The 18,908-nt window shown below is 34.5% G+C and overlaps 1 protein-coding gene across 1 annotated transcript; it reads right to left on the bottom strand.

Moving 5' to 3' along the window:
• Positions 1-7,570: 7,570 nt before the first annotated feature.
• LOC120187990 (putative E3 ubiquitin-protein ligase SINAT1) lies at positions 7,571-9,588 on the bottom strand. The gene is made up of 4 exons (XM_039191563.1): positions 9,241-9,588; positions 8,444-8,749; positions 8,181-8,261; positions 7,571-8,004 (listed from the first exon to the last, which is right to left on the bottom strand). The coding sequence occupies exons 1-4, from the start codon at positions 9,454-9,456 to the stop codon at positions 7,684-7,686; spliced, it is 924 nt and encodes a 307-aa protein (XP_039047494.1). The 5' UTR covers positions 9,457-9,588; the 3' UTR covers positions 7,571-7,683.
• Positions 9,589-18,908: the final 9,320 nt, after the last annotated feature.

Raw genomic sequence — 18,908 nt, 5'->3', positions numbered from 1 at the left:
TTGCAATACTGGCTTCAATTTTATCTAGCTTCATTCTCATCACTGCTTGTTCTTTATTATGTTGTTCCTCAATACGTTGTATTTTATCCTCCATAATTTTCTTAGTAGCTTGTCTAGTACCGTAGTGATGTTGTATTTCTCTTTTGGCCAGAATAACTGCGATTGAAAATTCTTTTGATATTATTTTTTCAAATTTTAATTAATGAATGTTATCTTAATAAGAAAAAATATACATAAAGAAAATAATGCAATGAATGTATGCAAAATGCATGTATGCAAAAGGTATTGATCCCAAAAAGTTAACTGTCATAGAACAACTTTCATCGGCATACAAAAGTTTCTTTATAATAGTTCATAACTACAGATAAGGCGTAGCTTTCCTATTAAGCTCTATAATTTCTTTCATTAGCCATGACATCTTTTTTCCGAACTTAGAAACTGGATCAACGTGATGCTCAATTATTTTTGCTTCAACAGCTAGCTCCCCAACATATCTAGCAACTTCGCTCATTTGTACCATGGCCTCGAATACCATATTGCTTCTTTCTTCACTTCTTTCTACATAGAAATCAGTTATTTTTGCCATTGTTCATTAGTTCCTTCGAGAGTTTGCTCTAACTCAGTGATTCTGACTTGACAATTGTGCAGAGTTTTTTCAAAATCTCTAATGCGTCTTTGCAGTGAAGCACTCTCCTCATTACTTTCTTTATTCTTGAAATAATGACTCTTCAAGTTGCAAAATGTAAGCATTAAACTCTGAGTTTTTGTTTCTAGACTGATCCAGATCTTCTTCAAGTTTTGTTCATGCTTCTTGCGTCCTTTGATTAAGCTTATGGATTTGAACATTCTTGTTTCTGCATCTTTGCATCCAATTGCTAGCCACTTCTTGCTCTACCTCAAGCTTGGTGTTGAAATTCTTTCTTTCCAGCTCCCATTTTTCTTTTTCAACATTGAACTCTTCAATCCTTTGGCCCCTGACTTCAAGTTCGGCAATCAGATGGTTCATTTCAGATTCAAATCCCTTGAACATGATATTTTTCTCACCTTCAAATTTATCAAGGATGTCATTCTTCATCTATTCTAAATCTTTGGCTTGATCCCTTTCTCTTTGCATTTCATTCATGATCTCGCGGTGTTCAGCTTTGTGTTTTATAATTCGCTCTCTTCTATCAACCTCAAAATCTTCCATTTCTGCTTTCTTTTCTCAAGGCTTTTGAGTAGACGGCTACTCTTTCCTTTCAGATCTTCAACTCGACTTTTCTCGATGTTCAATTCTCTGATCATCTGTACTGTTGATCAGCTCGGTCCTGATGCTTTCCGGGATTTATATAACTCCTGGTAATTTTCTTAATGTTCTGAATTCACCATCAACTTTTTCTTTTTTCTCTCAACATTGCACATTGTGATGAATGAAAGTCAATGTCAACACCTAACATAGCTTTATCTCGTCTCATTTGCTCTAATTCTCTCGACCAACCTTCTCTTTCTACTTCAAACTCAGCTCTCAGGATTTCAATCTCTGATGGAACCACCTTAATGCGATCTTCCATAGAGATATCCTCATTTTGGTTTGGTAGAGGGATATTTTCATTTTTCCTGACAGATCTCCATTCCTCATAATCAGGAGTTAACATTTCTTTCGCTGCTTTAGCTCGGATACAAAAAGTTGTTTTCCAAACTGTAAAGGCCTCCATGATATTTCTTTTATAATTTTTGATGTGGAATGCGAACTCAGACGAATGTAATCCAGCGGTGACAGGTACAAATTGACGACCTTCATACTGTCTTATGACCAAAAGTTGTGCATATCCGATTCCTCCCCATAATCCGAGCAACATTACCCAGTTGTAATCACCACATTTGTAAAAGAATTCCCTTTGGATTTGCCACGGGACTCGCCAAACAATGTCATCGCTTTGTAGATTTCGAAAGGCATTAATCCACATATCTTTCGTAATTTCTTTCGGCCATTCTTGCTCCAGAAATTCTTTCAATGGTGAGTAGTCCGTATTAAAGCGTCGGTATGAAACCTTTTCTGTCCTCCAGAAGTGGCTACGGATCCAGACATATAACAATTGGATACACCCTGAGAATCGTCCACCTCCTAGCTTTCTACAAGCGTTTAACGATCTGAAAGTCTCTGCTAGAATTGCAGAGGCAGGATTAATCCTTTTTGGTAGCTGCTCAAACAAATCTACTACTGCAGCTTCAACATATCCCAATACTTTTGGGAAGATGACCATACCATACATACCCAGAGCAAAGAGATCGAATCGTACTTTAGTGTATGGATGACTCTGAATAAGTTCTTAATGTTAGTCCAAGCAATGTTTTCGCTTTCGCCTTTTTTTTGTATGGATACCACCCATTCCTCGTACTCCGACAATCTTTGCTAATTAACTCGAAAAGGTTGAGTTTTAATTGACCTTGAATAAATTCGATTCTCCAAAGCCCCTTCTATGTAGCAAAGTTGTGTACTCTTCAATAGTAGGAACCAAGTCCTCCTTATTGAGAGTGAAGCAATTGTACCCTGGATTCCAGAATTGAATTAGGGCTCGAAGTAAGTCATCATTAACTTCGACATAGAGCAAATATGGGATGTCTCTGTAAGTCTGATAAAACTGCAACTTTTGTTTGAGTCCCAACTCTCCCAAATGCTTCGTAAATCTTGCATATCATTTCTTTTTAGCGAAACTGGAGCATAACTGGCTAACTCAGATACATAGTCATCCTGCAGACTATCTCCTTGTCTTTGTAAATCCTCAGCCCACTGTCCTACTTCTGAGTTTAGAACTATTTGATTTGAACACTTTTTATATCCATGGATGAAGGTTTTCCAATGAGACAATTAACACGATGATCAATGCCTTTTATCCTGTATGATGCTACGCAAACAGAAGAAATAAAGAAAACAAAAAAAAATGAATTAGTTTACATAATAAAGGAAAAAAATAATTTAATAATAATGTCTACCTAACTATTTTTATTTAAACATGCTTTCTTCATACTTTAAATAATTTAAATTCACATGCAATTTATTCAGTAAGAAAATAAATGAAAAAAAAATTAAAAGGAAAAGTTAGAATTCATTTCTCCTGTGTGTACACCTATTTTGGACAAAATTTCGGCATGACTTCAGATCGGAAGAGTTTCTAGGGTTTTTTATATGCAGGGTTTTTAGTTCTAGGAGTAAAGGTACTCGAACTGTCCTTGTTGATGCCCCCTTGGGCTGTCAATCCTCAATCCTAGTCCATTACAGACTTAAACAGATCGAGTTCAATTCGAGGGGACACATTTCTCTATGCCTGAAACGGAGAATAAATTCTCACGAAGACATAGAGCATATGAACCCCGAAAGTTACTTGCTAGGTCTGACACGGAGAATAAATTCTCATGAAGGCGTTGCTTTCCCTCCCACTTAAAAGGGACAAACTCAATTATAGAGCTTTATGTTATGCAATGCAAGTGTTGTGTGTGAGAAGAAATGTTCAAACCTCTGACAGAAAAATAAATAATGAAATAAAATACTTGCAAATAAAATGAAATATTAATAAAATAATATATATAAATACTATGAAAATAATAAGTATATATAAAAATTTTGAAAAGAAAGAATTATAAATTAAATATATGAATTTTTAATTTATAATTAATAGAGACAATTTATAATTGATTTTAAAAGCTTGACCAAATCTCCAGCGGAGTCGCCAAGCTGTCTTAACCGGTTTTCGTCCGGGCACGAATTTTTTATTTGGCGGAAAAAGTAATGTGAATAAATGGTTTTTAAAATAATTTGGGAGTCGCCATCGGCCTTTTGGGGTCAGGTAGGTCGAATACCTAAAAATCATCCTTTAAAAGAGTTTTTAAGAAAACATCGATTAAAAGATAAATTGATCTGCGTTTTAACCAAAAATTCGTTAAAAAGGGATTCGTGGTCGATTACGTTTAGGGAAGGATTAGCACCCCTACAACGCCCAAATTTGGTACTTATTAATTATAAATTGTCCCTAATAATAGAATTTTAAGAATTCAAATATATTTAATTTATAATTCTATTATTTCAAAATTATAATTATGAAAAATATATTAATTTATATATAAATAAAATATTTATTTATTTAGAAATATCAGAAAATGACTTCTAGGTGCCTTAAGACAGCTCTTTCTTCGATATTAAAAATAAATAAATAATTAAAACAATTAATATAAAATTTATAAAATAGGTATTTATTTAAAAATATCAGAAAATGGACATCCAGTTGTTTTAAGACTGCCCTTTCTTAATATAAATATTAAAATAGGATTAAAATAAGTTAAAAGTAATTAAATAATATTTTAATAAATAAAATAATATTATTTATTATATAATATTTATGGCTAAATAATAATAATATAGTAATAATAATTAAAAGTAACATAAAATTAACATATAACTAAACAATGAACAAAATTAAAACTATATATTTAAAATAAATAAAACTTGTAAAAAATAAAAAAAATTGAAATTAGTGACTAAATATAACCTAATAGATTAAATACCTAATTCATAATTAATTATTTAAAATTTCAATGGCTAAATATGTTATTCTACCCTTTATAATTTAGTGACTAGATTAAAAAAATATTAAATTCATATATCAAATTAAAAGAAATTAAAACATGTTATTCGGGGTTTAAAATATTAATTAATAAAGTTACAAGGACTAAATCGGTTATTTTAATTAAAAACATATATTTTATGTTAATGACTAAATTATAAGTTAAATAAAATTAAGAGATCAAATTAAAATGATCATAAATTGATTTCAGTGACTATAATGAAAAATTATAAAATTACTGGGTTGTGGATAGGGTTTTTCCTTTAATTAATTACACACAGACCCCTCCCCAAAACGACGTCGTTCGGGGAGGGGTATATAAGCCCCAAACCAGACGGCCTTTCGGCCAAAAATCATTTTCTCCTCTCTCTCCTTCTCTCTCTTTCTGAGAGAGTTTTTTAAACTCTCTCGTCCCTCTCTAACTTCCCTCATCGGAGGGAAGCCGGTCACCGGCCAGCATCCTTGTGCCGTCGATAACCTCACCGCCGGTCATCGCTTCCGGTGGCCGAAAAAGCAAAAACCTCCCGAACGATAGATCCGAGTGATCTACGTTCAACTTTGTCCTTAGTTTTCCTTAAAACGTCCCGTATTTGCCTAGATCTAAGAAAAATACCTTCGGTATTTTGTTTCTACGGCGGCCTATGAACTCCGGCGACGTCGCAGCTTCTTCGGTAAGGCTTCTCTTAATTTTTGCTTCGATCTTTTGATGGTTTTGGTTGATGTGTTCTCCCTGTCTTTTTTTTTTCAGGTTCGGTTGATGGCTTTATAGCCATCACCGGCGCTTGTCTCGGACCGGGTAAAAGAGTAGAGTTTGGTGAGTCACCAAACTTCCAATGGTGACTCACCGTTGGGGCGACATGTGTGCGGCTGAGTGGCTCTTCTGGAAACTTTCGTTGAGGCGTGGCACTGACGGCGGCGTGGCAACAGCTGAAGCGTCAACGTGGAGGCGGTGGCTGAGCAGAGGCGACGGCTGGCCTTCTGGAAGATTGAGGCGGCTGGGAGCTAGGGTTGATACAAACCCTAAACATTTAGGGTTATTATTGGGCTACCGAATATGGGCCTCTGTATTTGGGTTGGGTCTGTAATAGTAAATAAATAAAATTATTTAATAATAATAATAATAATATAATAATTATAATTATAATAAAATATAAATAATTATAATTATAATTATAATTATAATAAAATATAAATAATATTCAAATGAAAAAAAACGAGTATCTTCAGGCAACGTTTAAATTTTAGCAACTGAAACAGGTTTTGTTTCTTTTATTTTGAGCACCTTACTTTCCACACATTTTATTTCGTCACGACTTTATCTTGTTAGCATATTTTTGTTGATATTATGATTTTGGCCATTGATTTATCAAAAATGCATGTTAGTCCCCTATTTCTACTAGTATAAGACTTGTGCATGATTTATGCTTGTGGACTTCGAATTTAGATTTATGCTTGATTTAGTCACTACCTTTGATTTAGCATTTAAAGTTGAATATATTTATTGCATGTTTAATCCTTACAGTTTGGTTTCTCTTGTGATTTAGCCCCATAAATTAGCATATATTTGGTATTAATTCATATTTCTTTAAAATATTTTTTTATAAAATTTGTAAAATATCTTTATATTTAATATGTTTTAGAAATATTTTACTTAAATAATTTCAAGAACATTTATCATGGAATGACCATGAAAAACCTTCTTAATAGTGGTTGTGCGATTTAATATGACCATTTGAATGAAAGGTGACTTTGTAATAAATTAAATACATTTTAAATAAAATATGTATTCATATAATTTGTGCTTTTAATAATACCTTCTTTGATTAATTGGTGAAAAGTCTTTTAAATAGTTAAAGTACAATTTCGTATAATTTTCCAATTAAATTGGTATTTAATTATTTCTTTTAAATAAATTTTATTTTAATAATATTAATAATAATAAACATCGACTTTTTTCATGTTTTAATAATTTAATTGTTCATTTGGCATTCTAATACGCTTATATTCGAATCCTGCACACTTTTATTTTCATAAATAAAGAGATGACATTATTAACATGGTTGGTTTCAAGTGGTAAGCAGTTTAATATCGTTAAGTAAAATGTCAAGTTCGAGTCATTGTATATACAAAAAAACTCCTGCCGAGAGACTCAACCATTAAAGTCATGTGTGCGATCGGGACGATAACCAAAAAAATTAAAGAGATGACATTATCTTATTTGAAAATTTAATGGGATAGACTTCTAAATGGTAGAAGCGTAAAGATACCAATTTTGTGTGTTATGTGAGTGTTGTTCCTTTTCCAAGTGTAATCGGCTCTAAAATCCAAAATATTTCAAAATAAGTCGTAAATCTAAGTTTTTTTCTTTTTAAAAAGGGAACTTTAAGGGGAAAAAACATTATGATAAAGTAAATGCAAATAAATCTGACCACATCAACAAATACCACAAAAGAGAATCAAGTTATTGAAAGATCGTCGACAAACCGTAAATCAGAGTCAAACGATATGAAAAAAATTATCTACGAATATAAATCTCGTATCCAAATCCAATCTGATAGTCTAAAGAAAATGTCATAATGATAACAAATAAATGTCATATTGATCAGTTATGACGATGTCAAATCCAACAAAAATAATAATAAACAAAAACAACGGTCAAATGACAAAAAACGTACCGTAAAGGCAGTCATAAAGACAAAATTATTAAAAACTTAAAAATAAAAAAAATAAAAATATATTATAATAAAATATAAAAAAAAATAATAAATACTGATGATAGATGAATATTATCAAGGTTAGTGTTGCCGTCGATCATAAATATAAAGATAAAAAAAACTAGCGGGAGCCAAGTTTTTTTTCTTTCCGTATGTTAACTTTTGTATCGAACATTAATTTGAGTCATAAATCATCGTTCTTACATTAAACATTCAGATGAAAGTCGCAAAAGTTAGCCGTCAGCACAGAGTAAATACAAAAAAAAAACCCGATTGGCAAAACGAAAACTTCATCTGTTTGCCAATGGAGCTCCGAATTTATCTGAAAAACTGTACAAAAAGAACCTCCATTCTCCATCGTTTTTCCTATCTCATTCTTCTTTCCATATATGACCGGTTATCCTCAACTTCAGCTCTCGCCTATCGCATCCGGAAAAGTATAGAGCTAGGTTCCTCTGGATGACGAGTCCATCCAGACTGTCACGAACTTTCCTATGACTGTCCCGGATGCTCCTCGGAATACCTTGCCATATTAGTTTACGTCTGTTGGCACCGACTTCCAAACTATAATTGAACCTTTTTGCTTCATTATCATCACCCATAAAACGTAAAAACGCCATATAGACGGGTGCCTTCCCGAGGTGGAAAGCTTCAAAATGCAAGCAGAACTTTCTTCCGAAACAATTGAACACCTGCAAAGGATGTTGGAGTTCAAACAGAACTTAAATGGTTTTCTATTTCTTTCGATTACTAGGGGGCAAAATAGCTATGAGCTTCAAAACCGTAATGTTTTATCACAACACAAATAACCATATTGTCATAGAAGCATAGAAACGCTTGCCAAGAATCGTAGAATAAGAAAACTTACAGTAAGCATCCATGTGGCATTTTCAACTTCATGTGGATTCGATTTAACGTATCGATGGTTGAAGGTACATCCATCATGCATGTCAACCATATGATCCTTCAAACCGTAATGTTTTATCACAACACAATAACCATATGTCATAGAAGCATAGAACGCTTGCCAAGAATCGTAGAATAAGAAAACTTACAGTAGCATCCATGCATTTTCAACTTCATGTGATTCGATTTAACGTATCGATGGTTGAAGGTACATCCATCATGCATGTCAACCATATGATCATCCTTGAGATGTGCAACGAGTGTTGGGATGTCACCCGTTACAGAGCACTCTGATCCAGCATAAGGGCAATTGTAGGGACGAAACTTACAGTTTTGCTCGTGCTTAAGCTTGCCGTAATAGGGGAAGATATCAAGGCATCCAAGATTCTGGTATCTACAGGGAAACTCTAATGATTCTGCAACTTTCTCCAAGGCTAAACATCTTATATTTCCAAGATCATGGCGGCAAGTCGGGCAACAGTTGAGCACTCTATTCTTGCAGTTTGAACACAAAGTATGTCCATTGGGACACTGTATAGAAGATTGATGCAACATATAAAAATTATTAACTATTTTTTTTACTGAATAAAGAAAGAGGTTAGAACAAATTTTCTATTCCATAGTTAAATCCCAGACTTAGGTACGAGTCTCAGATACTAGTTTGTCCAAATATATGTGTTGGACAAGGGTATTTCAAGAAAAATAAAGAGTTAGTGTATCATAGATTACTTTTACATCTCCCCTTAGGAGAATAGGTCTACAATCAGCAACCAAGCTCCAAAACGATAAGTTATTCTCTTCGGAAGCCCGTTTTTCCCTATAGAACTATGCCCTTAACCCTTCAGCACGTCGTGCCTGATTCCTAACACTTCATGATGTATCATCACCCCGCGCACATAGATATCGTCACTTGGTTCCATACAAGCATATGAAGGCACACATATTGCCTTCACAATGATGTAATTTATGAAATTCCATAATATGAAAACCATTAAAAAAAGGTAAAAACATAAGAAACGAACCTGGTGAATTGGTGGATAAATCAAATTTGCACATATAGAACACCCAAACAGCTCGTAAACACCATTGTTTGAACGGATTCCACATTTCCCAAGAACATTAACAGCACTTTTCTTCGTTGTAGTATTGCTCTCAGATTTTGTTGGAGATGTACTGGTATCCGGAACCGAGGGGTGAGATTCAACAGCCTTTTCACAAAAACTGCCTCCTGGAGCCATTGCTACTTCAAATACGGCAATAACTCTCGTCAGCTACTTAATATTAAGCTTACCTAGTTTTGAGATGATTCACACTCTATTTCCCCTAATACATGATAAAAATAGATGTCATCAGATAGCATGATATTTTAAACAAAAAAATGGGAACCAGTTAAGGAAATCGAAGAAGCTTCATACAGAGGATTAGATTTCGCCAGGTAAGGGGTATTATGGCAACCTAGACTAGCTTATTGGTAACTAGATATAACAAGATTAAGTCAAATTCTCCTTAAGTAGAACTTCAAGAAAGAGTCCCTATTTGCTAACAATATCCATTGAAGATACTAATTTTTTACCCATATTAATTAATTATTATTATTATTATTATAATTATTATTATTATTATATTATTATTAAATATATTAAATACATATAAATATTATTAAAAATAATTAATTACAAATCAAGTTTCTGGCCCAAACCAAACTGAAACCCAAAAACATTTAGGGTTTCAGTTAGGGTTTCCTAAACCCTAATCCCAGCCGCCTCAGCTTGCTGTCGTTGGATCTGATAAGATCCAACGGTCCAGATGGCTCCAGATGGAACCCTAGGGTATGATACCCTAGGGCCACGCGGCCGCCGTTGCTGTTCTCGCCGCCTCCGCCACTGCCACGTCCCAACCGAAGCTCCAGAAGCTCCAACGCCAGCCGTCCACCCAGGCTACGGGGAGTCACCACTGGTATCTGGTGACTCACCGAGACCCCCTCTTCGGACCGGTCCGATGGCCACACGGTTGTGGCTATAAAAGCCACCACCCGAACTTGAAAAAAAAAAAAAAAAAAAGAAGAAGACAGAGAACAGATCCCAGAGACAAACCAAAAAAATATATACAAAATACTACCAACGATCTCAGCAGCAAAGAAACAAAAAGAAAGAAAAAGGAAGAAAGAACTTACCGAGGAAGCCCCGACCACCGGATCTCACCGAACCTTCGAAACACCGAAGGTACTTTTGTAGATTCGCGCTCCGATTAGAGCTTTTTAAGGAAAAAACACCGGAAACGTCCTTAGGACCCGATCTATCTAATGGTGTAAAAATAAAATTTTCCGGCCACCGGATGCGGTGGCCGGCGATGACGGTCACGGCGGCAGACGCGTCCGTGACCGTTTCCCTCCGATGAGGGAATCTAGAGAGAGGTCAGCTCTCTCGCTTGAGAGAGAAAGAAAAAAATGAAATGAAGGCTGGCCCTTCGGGCCAGCCGGTTTTGGACCTTATATAGGCCTTCCCGAACGACGTCGTTTCGGGAAGGACTATGCGCGTATTAGACAATAGTTAAACTCCGTCCGCCGTCCTCCTAACTTGTAAACTTTACATTTTAGTCACTAAATCAATTTATAATACTTTTAATTCAGTCTTCGAATTCAATTTTAGTCCTTTATATTAAAATAATATATTTAGGATAAATACAGATTTAATACCTTAATTTAATAAATAATATTTTAATCCCTAGTTTATATTTTAATTTATTTTATTATAATATCTGAATTTTAGATAATTTTATTTTAGTCACTAATTATTAAATAGAAATAGCATGTTTAATCCCTATAATTCTGATTATTATGAATTAGGTTTTTTCAATTTTAATTTCACTATATTTTATTTATTTATTTTAAGTATTTTTTATTGCTTTTAAATATATAGTTAATTGTATTTTTTAATTTTTACTTGTTTTTATATTTAAATGTTGTTAAAATATATAATAATAAATATTTATTTTAAATAAATTATTTTAATATTTATTTTTCAGTATCAAAGAAAATGACAGTCTTATACAACTGGATGTCCTATTCTGATATTTTAAATTAGAAATTAAACAATATTATTTAATTAATATTTATCAATATCAAAGAAAGAGTTGTCTTAAGGCACCTAGAAGTTCTTTTCTGATATTTTTAAATATAAATATTTTTTTTATATATTTTGAAATAATAGGATTATAAATTAAATATATTTTTAAAATTTTAAATTTTAATAATAGAGACAATTTATAATTAAAAAGTACCAATTTTGGGCGTTGTAGGGGTGTTAATCCTTCCCTAAACGTAACCGACCACGAATCCCTTTTTATTATTAAAAAAAAAACGAATTTTTGGTTATAAACGCAGATCAGTTCATTTTTTTTGATGTTTTCTTAAAACTCTTTTAAAGAAAATAATTTTTAGGTATTCGACCTACCTGATCCAAAAGGCCGATGGCGACTCCCAAATTATTTTCAAAATCATTATTCACATCACTCCCTCAAGTAAATATTTCGTGCCCGGACGAAAACCGGTTACGACAGCTTGGCGACTCCGCTGGGGATCTGGTCAAACTTTTAAAAATCATTATAATTGTCTATATTAAAAATTAAAATTCATATATTTATTTTTTAATTCTTTCTTGTCAAATTTTTTATTTATTTATTATTTTTATAATATTATATATGTTTTATTTATTTGCAAGTATTTTATTTCATTATTTTTTTTCTGTCAAAGGTTTGAACATTTCTCCTCACACACAACACTTGCATTGTATTACATAAAGCTCTATAATTGAGTTGTCCCTTTTAATGGGAGTGAAAGCGACGTCTTCGTGAGAATTTATTCTCCGTGTCAGACCTAGCAAGTAACTTTCGGGGTTCATATGCTCTATGTCTTCGTGAGAATTTATTCTCCGTGTCAGGCATAGAGAAATGTATCCCCTCGAATTGAACTCGATCCACTTTAGTCTGTGATGGACTAGGATTGAGGTTAGCAGCCTAAGGGGCACTAACATGGACAATTCGAGTACCTTTACTCCTAGATCTGAAACCCTGCATATAAAAAACCTTAGAACTCTTCCATCCGAAGTCATGCCGAAATTTTATCTAAAATAGGTGTACACACATGAGAAATGAATTCTAAACTTTCTTGTTTATTTATTTCGTTAATGATTAATTACATGTATATTTAAATTATTTAAATTTAGAAAAGCATGTTTAAATAAAAAAAAATTTTTGTAAATGTTATTATTAAATTTTTATTATGTAAACTAATTTATTTTCTTTTTTTTGTGTTCTTTATTTCTGTTTGCATAGCATCATACAGGATAAAGACATTGATCCTTGTGTTAATTGCCTCATTGGAAAGCCTTCATCTATGGATAAAAGTGTTCAATCAAGTAATTCTAAACTCAGAAGTAGACAGGGGCTGAGGATTTACAAAGACAAAAGGAGACATCTGCAGGATGATTATGTATCTGACTTGGCCAGTTATGCTCCAGTTTCACTAAAAAGAAATGATAGCAAGATTTGCGAAGCATTTGGGAAAGTTGGGATTCAAACAAAAAATTGCAGTTTTATCAGACTTACGGAGACATCCCATATTTGCTCTATGTAAGTTGATGATGAATTACTCAGAGCCCTAATTCAATTCTGGAATCCAGGGTACAATTGCTTCACTCTCAATAAAGAGGATTTGGTCCCTACTATTGAAGAATATACAACTTTGCTACATATAGATGGGGCTTTGGAGAATCGAATATACAAAGTCAATTAAAACTCAACCCTTTCGAGTTAAATTAGCAAAGATTGCCGGGGTACGAGAAGAATGGGTGGCATCCCGTACAAAACAAAAGGCGAAAGCGAAGGCATCGCTTGGACCAACATTAAAGAACTTATTCAGAGTCATCCATATTAAAGTACGATCGATTTATTGCTCTGGGTATATGGTATGGTCATCTTACCAAAAGTATTGGGATATGTTGAAGCTGCAGTGTAATTTGTTTGAACAGCTACCGAAAAGACTAATCCTGCTTCTGCAATTCTAGAGACCTTCAGATCGTTAAATGCTTGTAGAAAGATAGGAGGTGGACGATTTTCAGGGTGTACCCAGTTGTTATATGTTTGGATCCGTAGTCATTTCTGGAAGACAGAAAAGGTTTCATACCGACGCTTAATACGGATTACTCACCATTAAAAGAATTTCTGGAGCAGGAATGGCCGAAAGAAATTAAGAAAGATATGTGGATCAATGCCTTCGAAATCTGCAAAGCAATGACGTTGTTTGGCGAGCCCCGGCAAATACAAAGGGAATTCTTTTACAGATGTGGTGATTACAACTGGATAATGCTGCTCGGATTATGGGGAGGAATTGGATATGCACCACTTCTGGTTATAGACAGTATGAAGGTCGTCAATTTGTACCTATTACTGCTGGATTACAGTCATCTGAGTTCGCATTCCACAGCAAAAATTATAAAAGAATATCATGGAAGCCGTTACAGCTTGGAAAACAACTTTTTGTATCCGAGCTAAAGCAGCAAAAGAAATGCTCCTGATTATGAAGAATGGAGATCTGTCAGGAAAAACGAAAATATTCCTCTACCAGATCAAAATGAGGATATTTCTATGGAAGATCGCATTAAGGTGATTCCATCAGAGATTGAAATTCTGAGAGCTGAGTTTGAAGCAGAAAGAGAAGGCTGGTCGAAAGAATTAGAGCAAATGAGACAAGATAAAGCTATGTTGGGGTTGACATTGACTTTCATTCATCACAATGTGCAATGTTGAGAAAAGATAAAGAAAATTTGATGATGAATTTAGAGCATTACAGAAAAATTACCAGGAGTTATATAAATCCCGGAAAGCATCAGGATCCCCCATCAACGGTACAGAAGACCCGAGATTTGAACATTGAAAAGACGAGTTGAAGATCTGAAAGGAAAGAATAGCCGTCTACTCAAAAGCCTTGAAAAGGAAAGCAAAAAATGGAAGATTTTGAGGTCGACAGAAGAGAGCGAATTATAAAACACAAGCTGAACACCGTGAGATCATGAATGAAATGCAAAGAGAAAGGATCGAGCCAAAGATTTAGAAGATATGAAGAATGACATCTTTGTTAAATTTGAAGGTGAGAAAATCATGTTCAAGGGATCTGAATCTGAATGAACCAGTTAATTGCTGAACTTGAAGTCAGAGGCCAAAAGATGGAAGAATCCAATATTGAAAAAAAATGGGAGTAGAAAGAAAAATTTCAACACCAGACTTGAGGTGGAGCAGGAAGTGGCTAGCAATTAGATGCAAAGATGCAGAAACAAGGATGTTCAAATCCAAGCTTAATCAAAGAACGCAAGAAACACGACAAAACTTGAAGAAGATCTGGATCAGTCTAGAAACAAAAACTCAGAGTTTAACACTTACATTTTGCAACTTGAAGAATCATTATTTCAAGAAAAGGTTCGTCTAGGGCCTAATGATCTCAAAAAAGTAATGAGGAAATGCTTTCACTGCGAAGACGCATTAGAGATCTTGAAAATCTGCACAATTGTCAAGTCAGAATCACTGAATTAGAGCAGACTCTTGAAGAAATGAATGAACAGTGGCAAAAGTCAACTGAGTTCTATGTGGAAAGAAGTGAAGAAAGAAGCAATATGGTGTTCGAGGCCATGGTACAAATGAGCGAAGTTGCTAGATATGTTGGGGAACTAGCTGTTGAAGCCAAAATAATTGAGCATCATGTTGATCCAGTCTCTAAGTGCGGAAAGAAAGTGTCATGGTTAATGAAAGAAATTATAGAGCTTAATAGGAAAGCTACGCCTTATCTGTAGTTATGAACTATTTATAAAGAAACTTTTGTATGCCGATGAAAGTTGTTCTATGACAGTTAACTTTTTGGGATCAATACCTTTTTGCATACATACATTTTGCATACATTCATCATTCATTTCATAATTTTCTTTATGAATAATTTTATTATTTTATTTTTATTAAGATAAAATTCATTAATTAAAATTTGGAAAAAATAATATTAAAAGATTTTTCAATCGCAGTTATTCTGGCCAAAAGAGAAATACAACATCACTACGGTACTAGACAAGCTACTAAGAGATGGGAGAAAACAGCGTATTGAGGAACATCATCATAAAAAACAAGAAGAATGAGAATGAAGTTGGAAAAAATTGAAGCCAGTATTGCAAATTCACAAGACAGAATGATGTAGAAAATAGAGGACATGTTTAAAAGGCAGGCTATCATTGGAAAAATGCCTAAAATCCTGTATCTTTGATCAAGATCCTATGTATCCTCTAGGTTTTCCACCAGAACCAATTTATCACTGGTACTACACCTATACAAATCAATGCTCGTACATCTGTATTACAAGAAGTCAAACCACATGAAGATCAACAAGTGAATCCTGCATCTTCAAGCAAAAATCCGCTTATATCAATGTGAAAATAGGGATCTTAATATTGATCATTTGATCCCAGATTTGAATGAGCTGAATGAGAAACAAAAAGTAAATGAAGAACTAACCAGACAGATCAGAGCTTAGAAGAACGAATGAAATCCGTGGAAATAACTGAATCATTCTATGGGTTTGATGCTAGTGAGTTGAGTTTGGTTCCAGACTTAATCCTCCCTATCAAGTTCAAAGCTCCCGAATTTGATAAATATGACGGTACTACATGCCCTTCATCCCACATTACTATGTTTGTCGAAGAATGGCAGGATATGTGAAGGACGAGAAATTGTTAATTCACTGCTTTCAGGATAGTTGACAGGACCGGCTTTAAAATGGTATACTCAATTGACCAAAGCCAACATTAGATCCTGGAAAGATCTGGCTAAAGCATTTTTAGAGCAGTATCGCCACGTAACAGACATGGTTCCTGATAGATGGACTCTCCAAAATTTGGAGAAAAAGAATAATGAAACGTTCAGACAGTATGCCCAGAGATGGCGTGACACAGCAGCCCAAGTTCAACCACCTTTGTCAGAAAAAGAGGCCACAGTAATATTTGTTCATACATTGAAGGCTCCTTATTTAAATCATCTAATGGGAATGCAACTAGAAATTTTGCAGATTTGGTTATTTCTGGAGAACTCATTGAAAATGTCTTAAAAAGTGGCAAATTGAATCAAATGAGGGGTCTAGTTCCAAAAGACCTATGTACCGGAAAAAGGAGAATGAAGTCAACATGCAAATTCTTACAACAAAGATTCATCGAAAAGTGTTACAATAACCCAGCCAAGGGTTAAGAAAGAGGAAACAAACACTAATCGAGCAGATTCCAGAGGATCTCGAAAGGAAATGAAAGGTTTTCTTTTACACCTTACCAGTACCATATGCTGAGATCTATGATTCACTGTTAAAAGCAGATGTCATACGGCCCTATCCTTTGGTTCCCATGCAACCACCATTCCCTCCTTGGTATGATACAAAGGCACACTGTGTTTACCATGAAGGAATCATGGGTCATTCTATTGAAAATTGTTTGGCATTCAAAAGGGTGGTTCAAAATTTGATCAACACTGGGAAGTTGGAATTCAATACACCATCTGCATCAAATCATCCATTGCCAAATCATGGAGATAAAACGTGAATGCAATTCAGGAAGAGAACAGAAAGAAAGCAAAAACTGACATTTCTGAAATTAAATCTCCGTTTGTTTGGGTATTCCAACAACTCTCTTTAGCCGGTATAATTCCACAACAATTCAGGCCAAAGCAGAATGAGGGCAAGAATTATTGTGAATATCACAGGAGAAAGGGCATAAAATTCAACTATGTCCTGAGTTTAGGGATTTGGTGCAAAAATTGATGAACAATAGAGAAATAGAATTCTTTGAGGAAGAACCAGGAAAAAAAGAAGATGATGTTTGCTCATCAGAGGATTCTAAACCAAGTCAAAATAAATGATCCTGTGATTTAATGTGAAATCATCTACGGTGATTCCTGCACCAATAAAGCCGAAAGTAGTTATCACCACTCCTCTACCATTTCCATACAAAGATACCCGCAGGGTACCTTGGAATTATACTACCAATGTTTCAATGGTAGGAGGATCTGTTTCTCTAGAAAAAATAGAAGAGAAATACAGAGTTTGGGTACAACATCGAAGTCTGAAGCAGTGAGCGAAGTAGGTTTCTTTACAAGAAGTGGGAGATGTTACTCTCCCGAAACATCTAATGCTTCAGAACAAGTGAAAACAAAAGGAAAAGCCATGGCAATACCTCAGAAGGTATTTGAAGATGAATCCCTTCCAGCATTTAATGAGCCTGTGACAGAAAAACAAGCTCAAGAATTTTTGAAATTCCTGAAACATAGTGAGTATAGTGTGGTTGAACACTACACAAACAACAAGCGAGAATTTCCATTCTTGATCTATTGATGAATTCAGAAGCACATAGAATGCTTTGATGAAAATTCTCAATCAAACATTTATCCCCGAAGATATATCCCTCAATAAACTTGACAGAATTGTGGGACATATAGCCGCTGACAATTACATAACGTTCACGGATGATGAATACCGGAAGGCGGAATGGGGTCAGTAAAAGCTTTGAACATCACAACACATTGTCATGGTTATGTTTGCCAGGAGTATTGATTGACAATGGATCCGCTCTCAACTTGATGCCTCTAGTCACACTTCAAAGAATGCCTGGATCAATCACACATGAAGAGTTATCAGAATGTAGTGCGAGCATTTGATGGAACTCAAAAAGAGGTGCTTGGGAAAATGGAAATACCGTTGTTAATTGGTCCAGTGTGTATATTGACTTTGTGGTGATGGACATCCACCCTACATATAATTGTCTATTAGGGAGGCCATGGATTCATTCAGCAGGAGCCGTTCCTTCTTCATTACATCAGAAATTGAAATTTGTTGTTGATGGACAACTAATATGCGTAGGAGCTGAAGAAGAATCATTGCGTCAGTAACAGTGATGTTCCATATATCGACACCAATGATGATGCTCTTGAATGCTCTTTCCGAGCTCTTGAATTTGTAAATGCAACCTTTATTGCAGAAGGAAGCAAAATTCCATATCCCAGATTGTCTGATTGCACCAAGATGACGGTACAACAACTTTAGGCATCGGAGCTAAAGCTGGGAAAGGGTTAGGAAAGAATCTTCAAGGGATTTCAGTTCCTGTCAATATACAGATGAAGAAGATCGTTTTGGGCTGGGATTTAAGCCCAATTTTCAGCAAAAGAACAAAGAGATGAAAAGAAGATGTGAAGACAGAAAGGCAAAATTGAAAGGGAAAGAAATCATCTGGGAATACATGTTTTTTTCCACAGTTGAAGACTACATTCAGATCAGGGGGAACTATTAATGTAGAACAGCAGCTTGTTGAAGCCTTTAAAGAAGAAAAGTTGACGAAAGATCAAGACATAGTTGAAGAAGCTATGAATGGATTATTTATCAACATGATCATGAATGACAACAAGACTGGCAAATACTTGGATAGGATTCGCCCATGTTTTCCTGGAGAAACACTCAACAATTGGACCACTGAAGATTCCTATAGTTTTTAATATTAACGCAGAGTAATATTCAGAACTAATCTTTATGTTTAGCTCAAAATATGAAAACTTTTGTAAAAAAATTATGTTAAATATAAGAAATTTTCTTTAAAATTTTCGGATGGCAATCATTCTTTACATT

The sequence above is a fragment of the Hibiscus syriacus genome, unplaced genomic scaffold, assembly GCF_006381635.1.
Source record: "Hibiscus syriacus cultivar Baekdansim isolate YM2019G1 unplaced genomic scaffold, ASM638163v2 tig00116937_pilon, whole genome shotgun sequence".
NCBI lineage: Eukaryota > Viridiplantae > Streptophyta > Magnoliopsida > Malvales > Malvaceae > Hibiscus > Hibiscus syriacus.
This window is presented reverse-complemented; position numbering and strand designations above follow the sequence as displayed.

Coding starts and splice junctions, on each gene's coding strand:
- LOC120187990 (XM_039191563.1), bottom strand. CDS start 9,456: ATGGCTCCAGGAGGCAGTTTTTGTGAAAAGGCTGTTGAATCTCACCCC. Junction 8,262..8,443: donor AGGATGATCATATGGTTGAC/ATGCATGATGGA, acceptor CATATGGTTGAC/ATGCATGATGGATGTACCTT. Junction 8,005..8,180: donor ATGCCACATGGATGCTTACT/GTAAGTTTTCTT, acceptor CATCCTTTGCAG/GTGTTCAATTGTTTCGGAAG.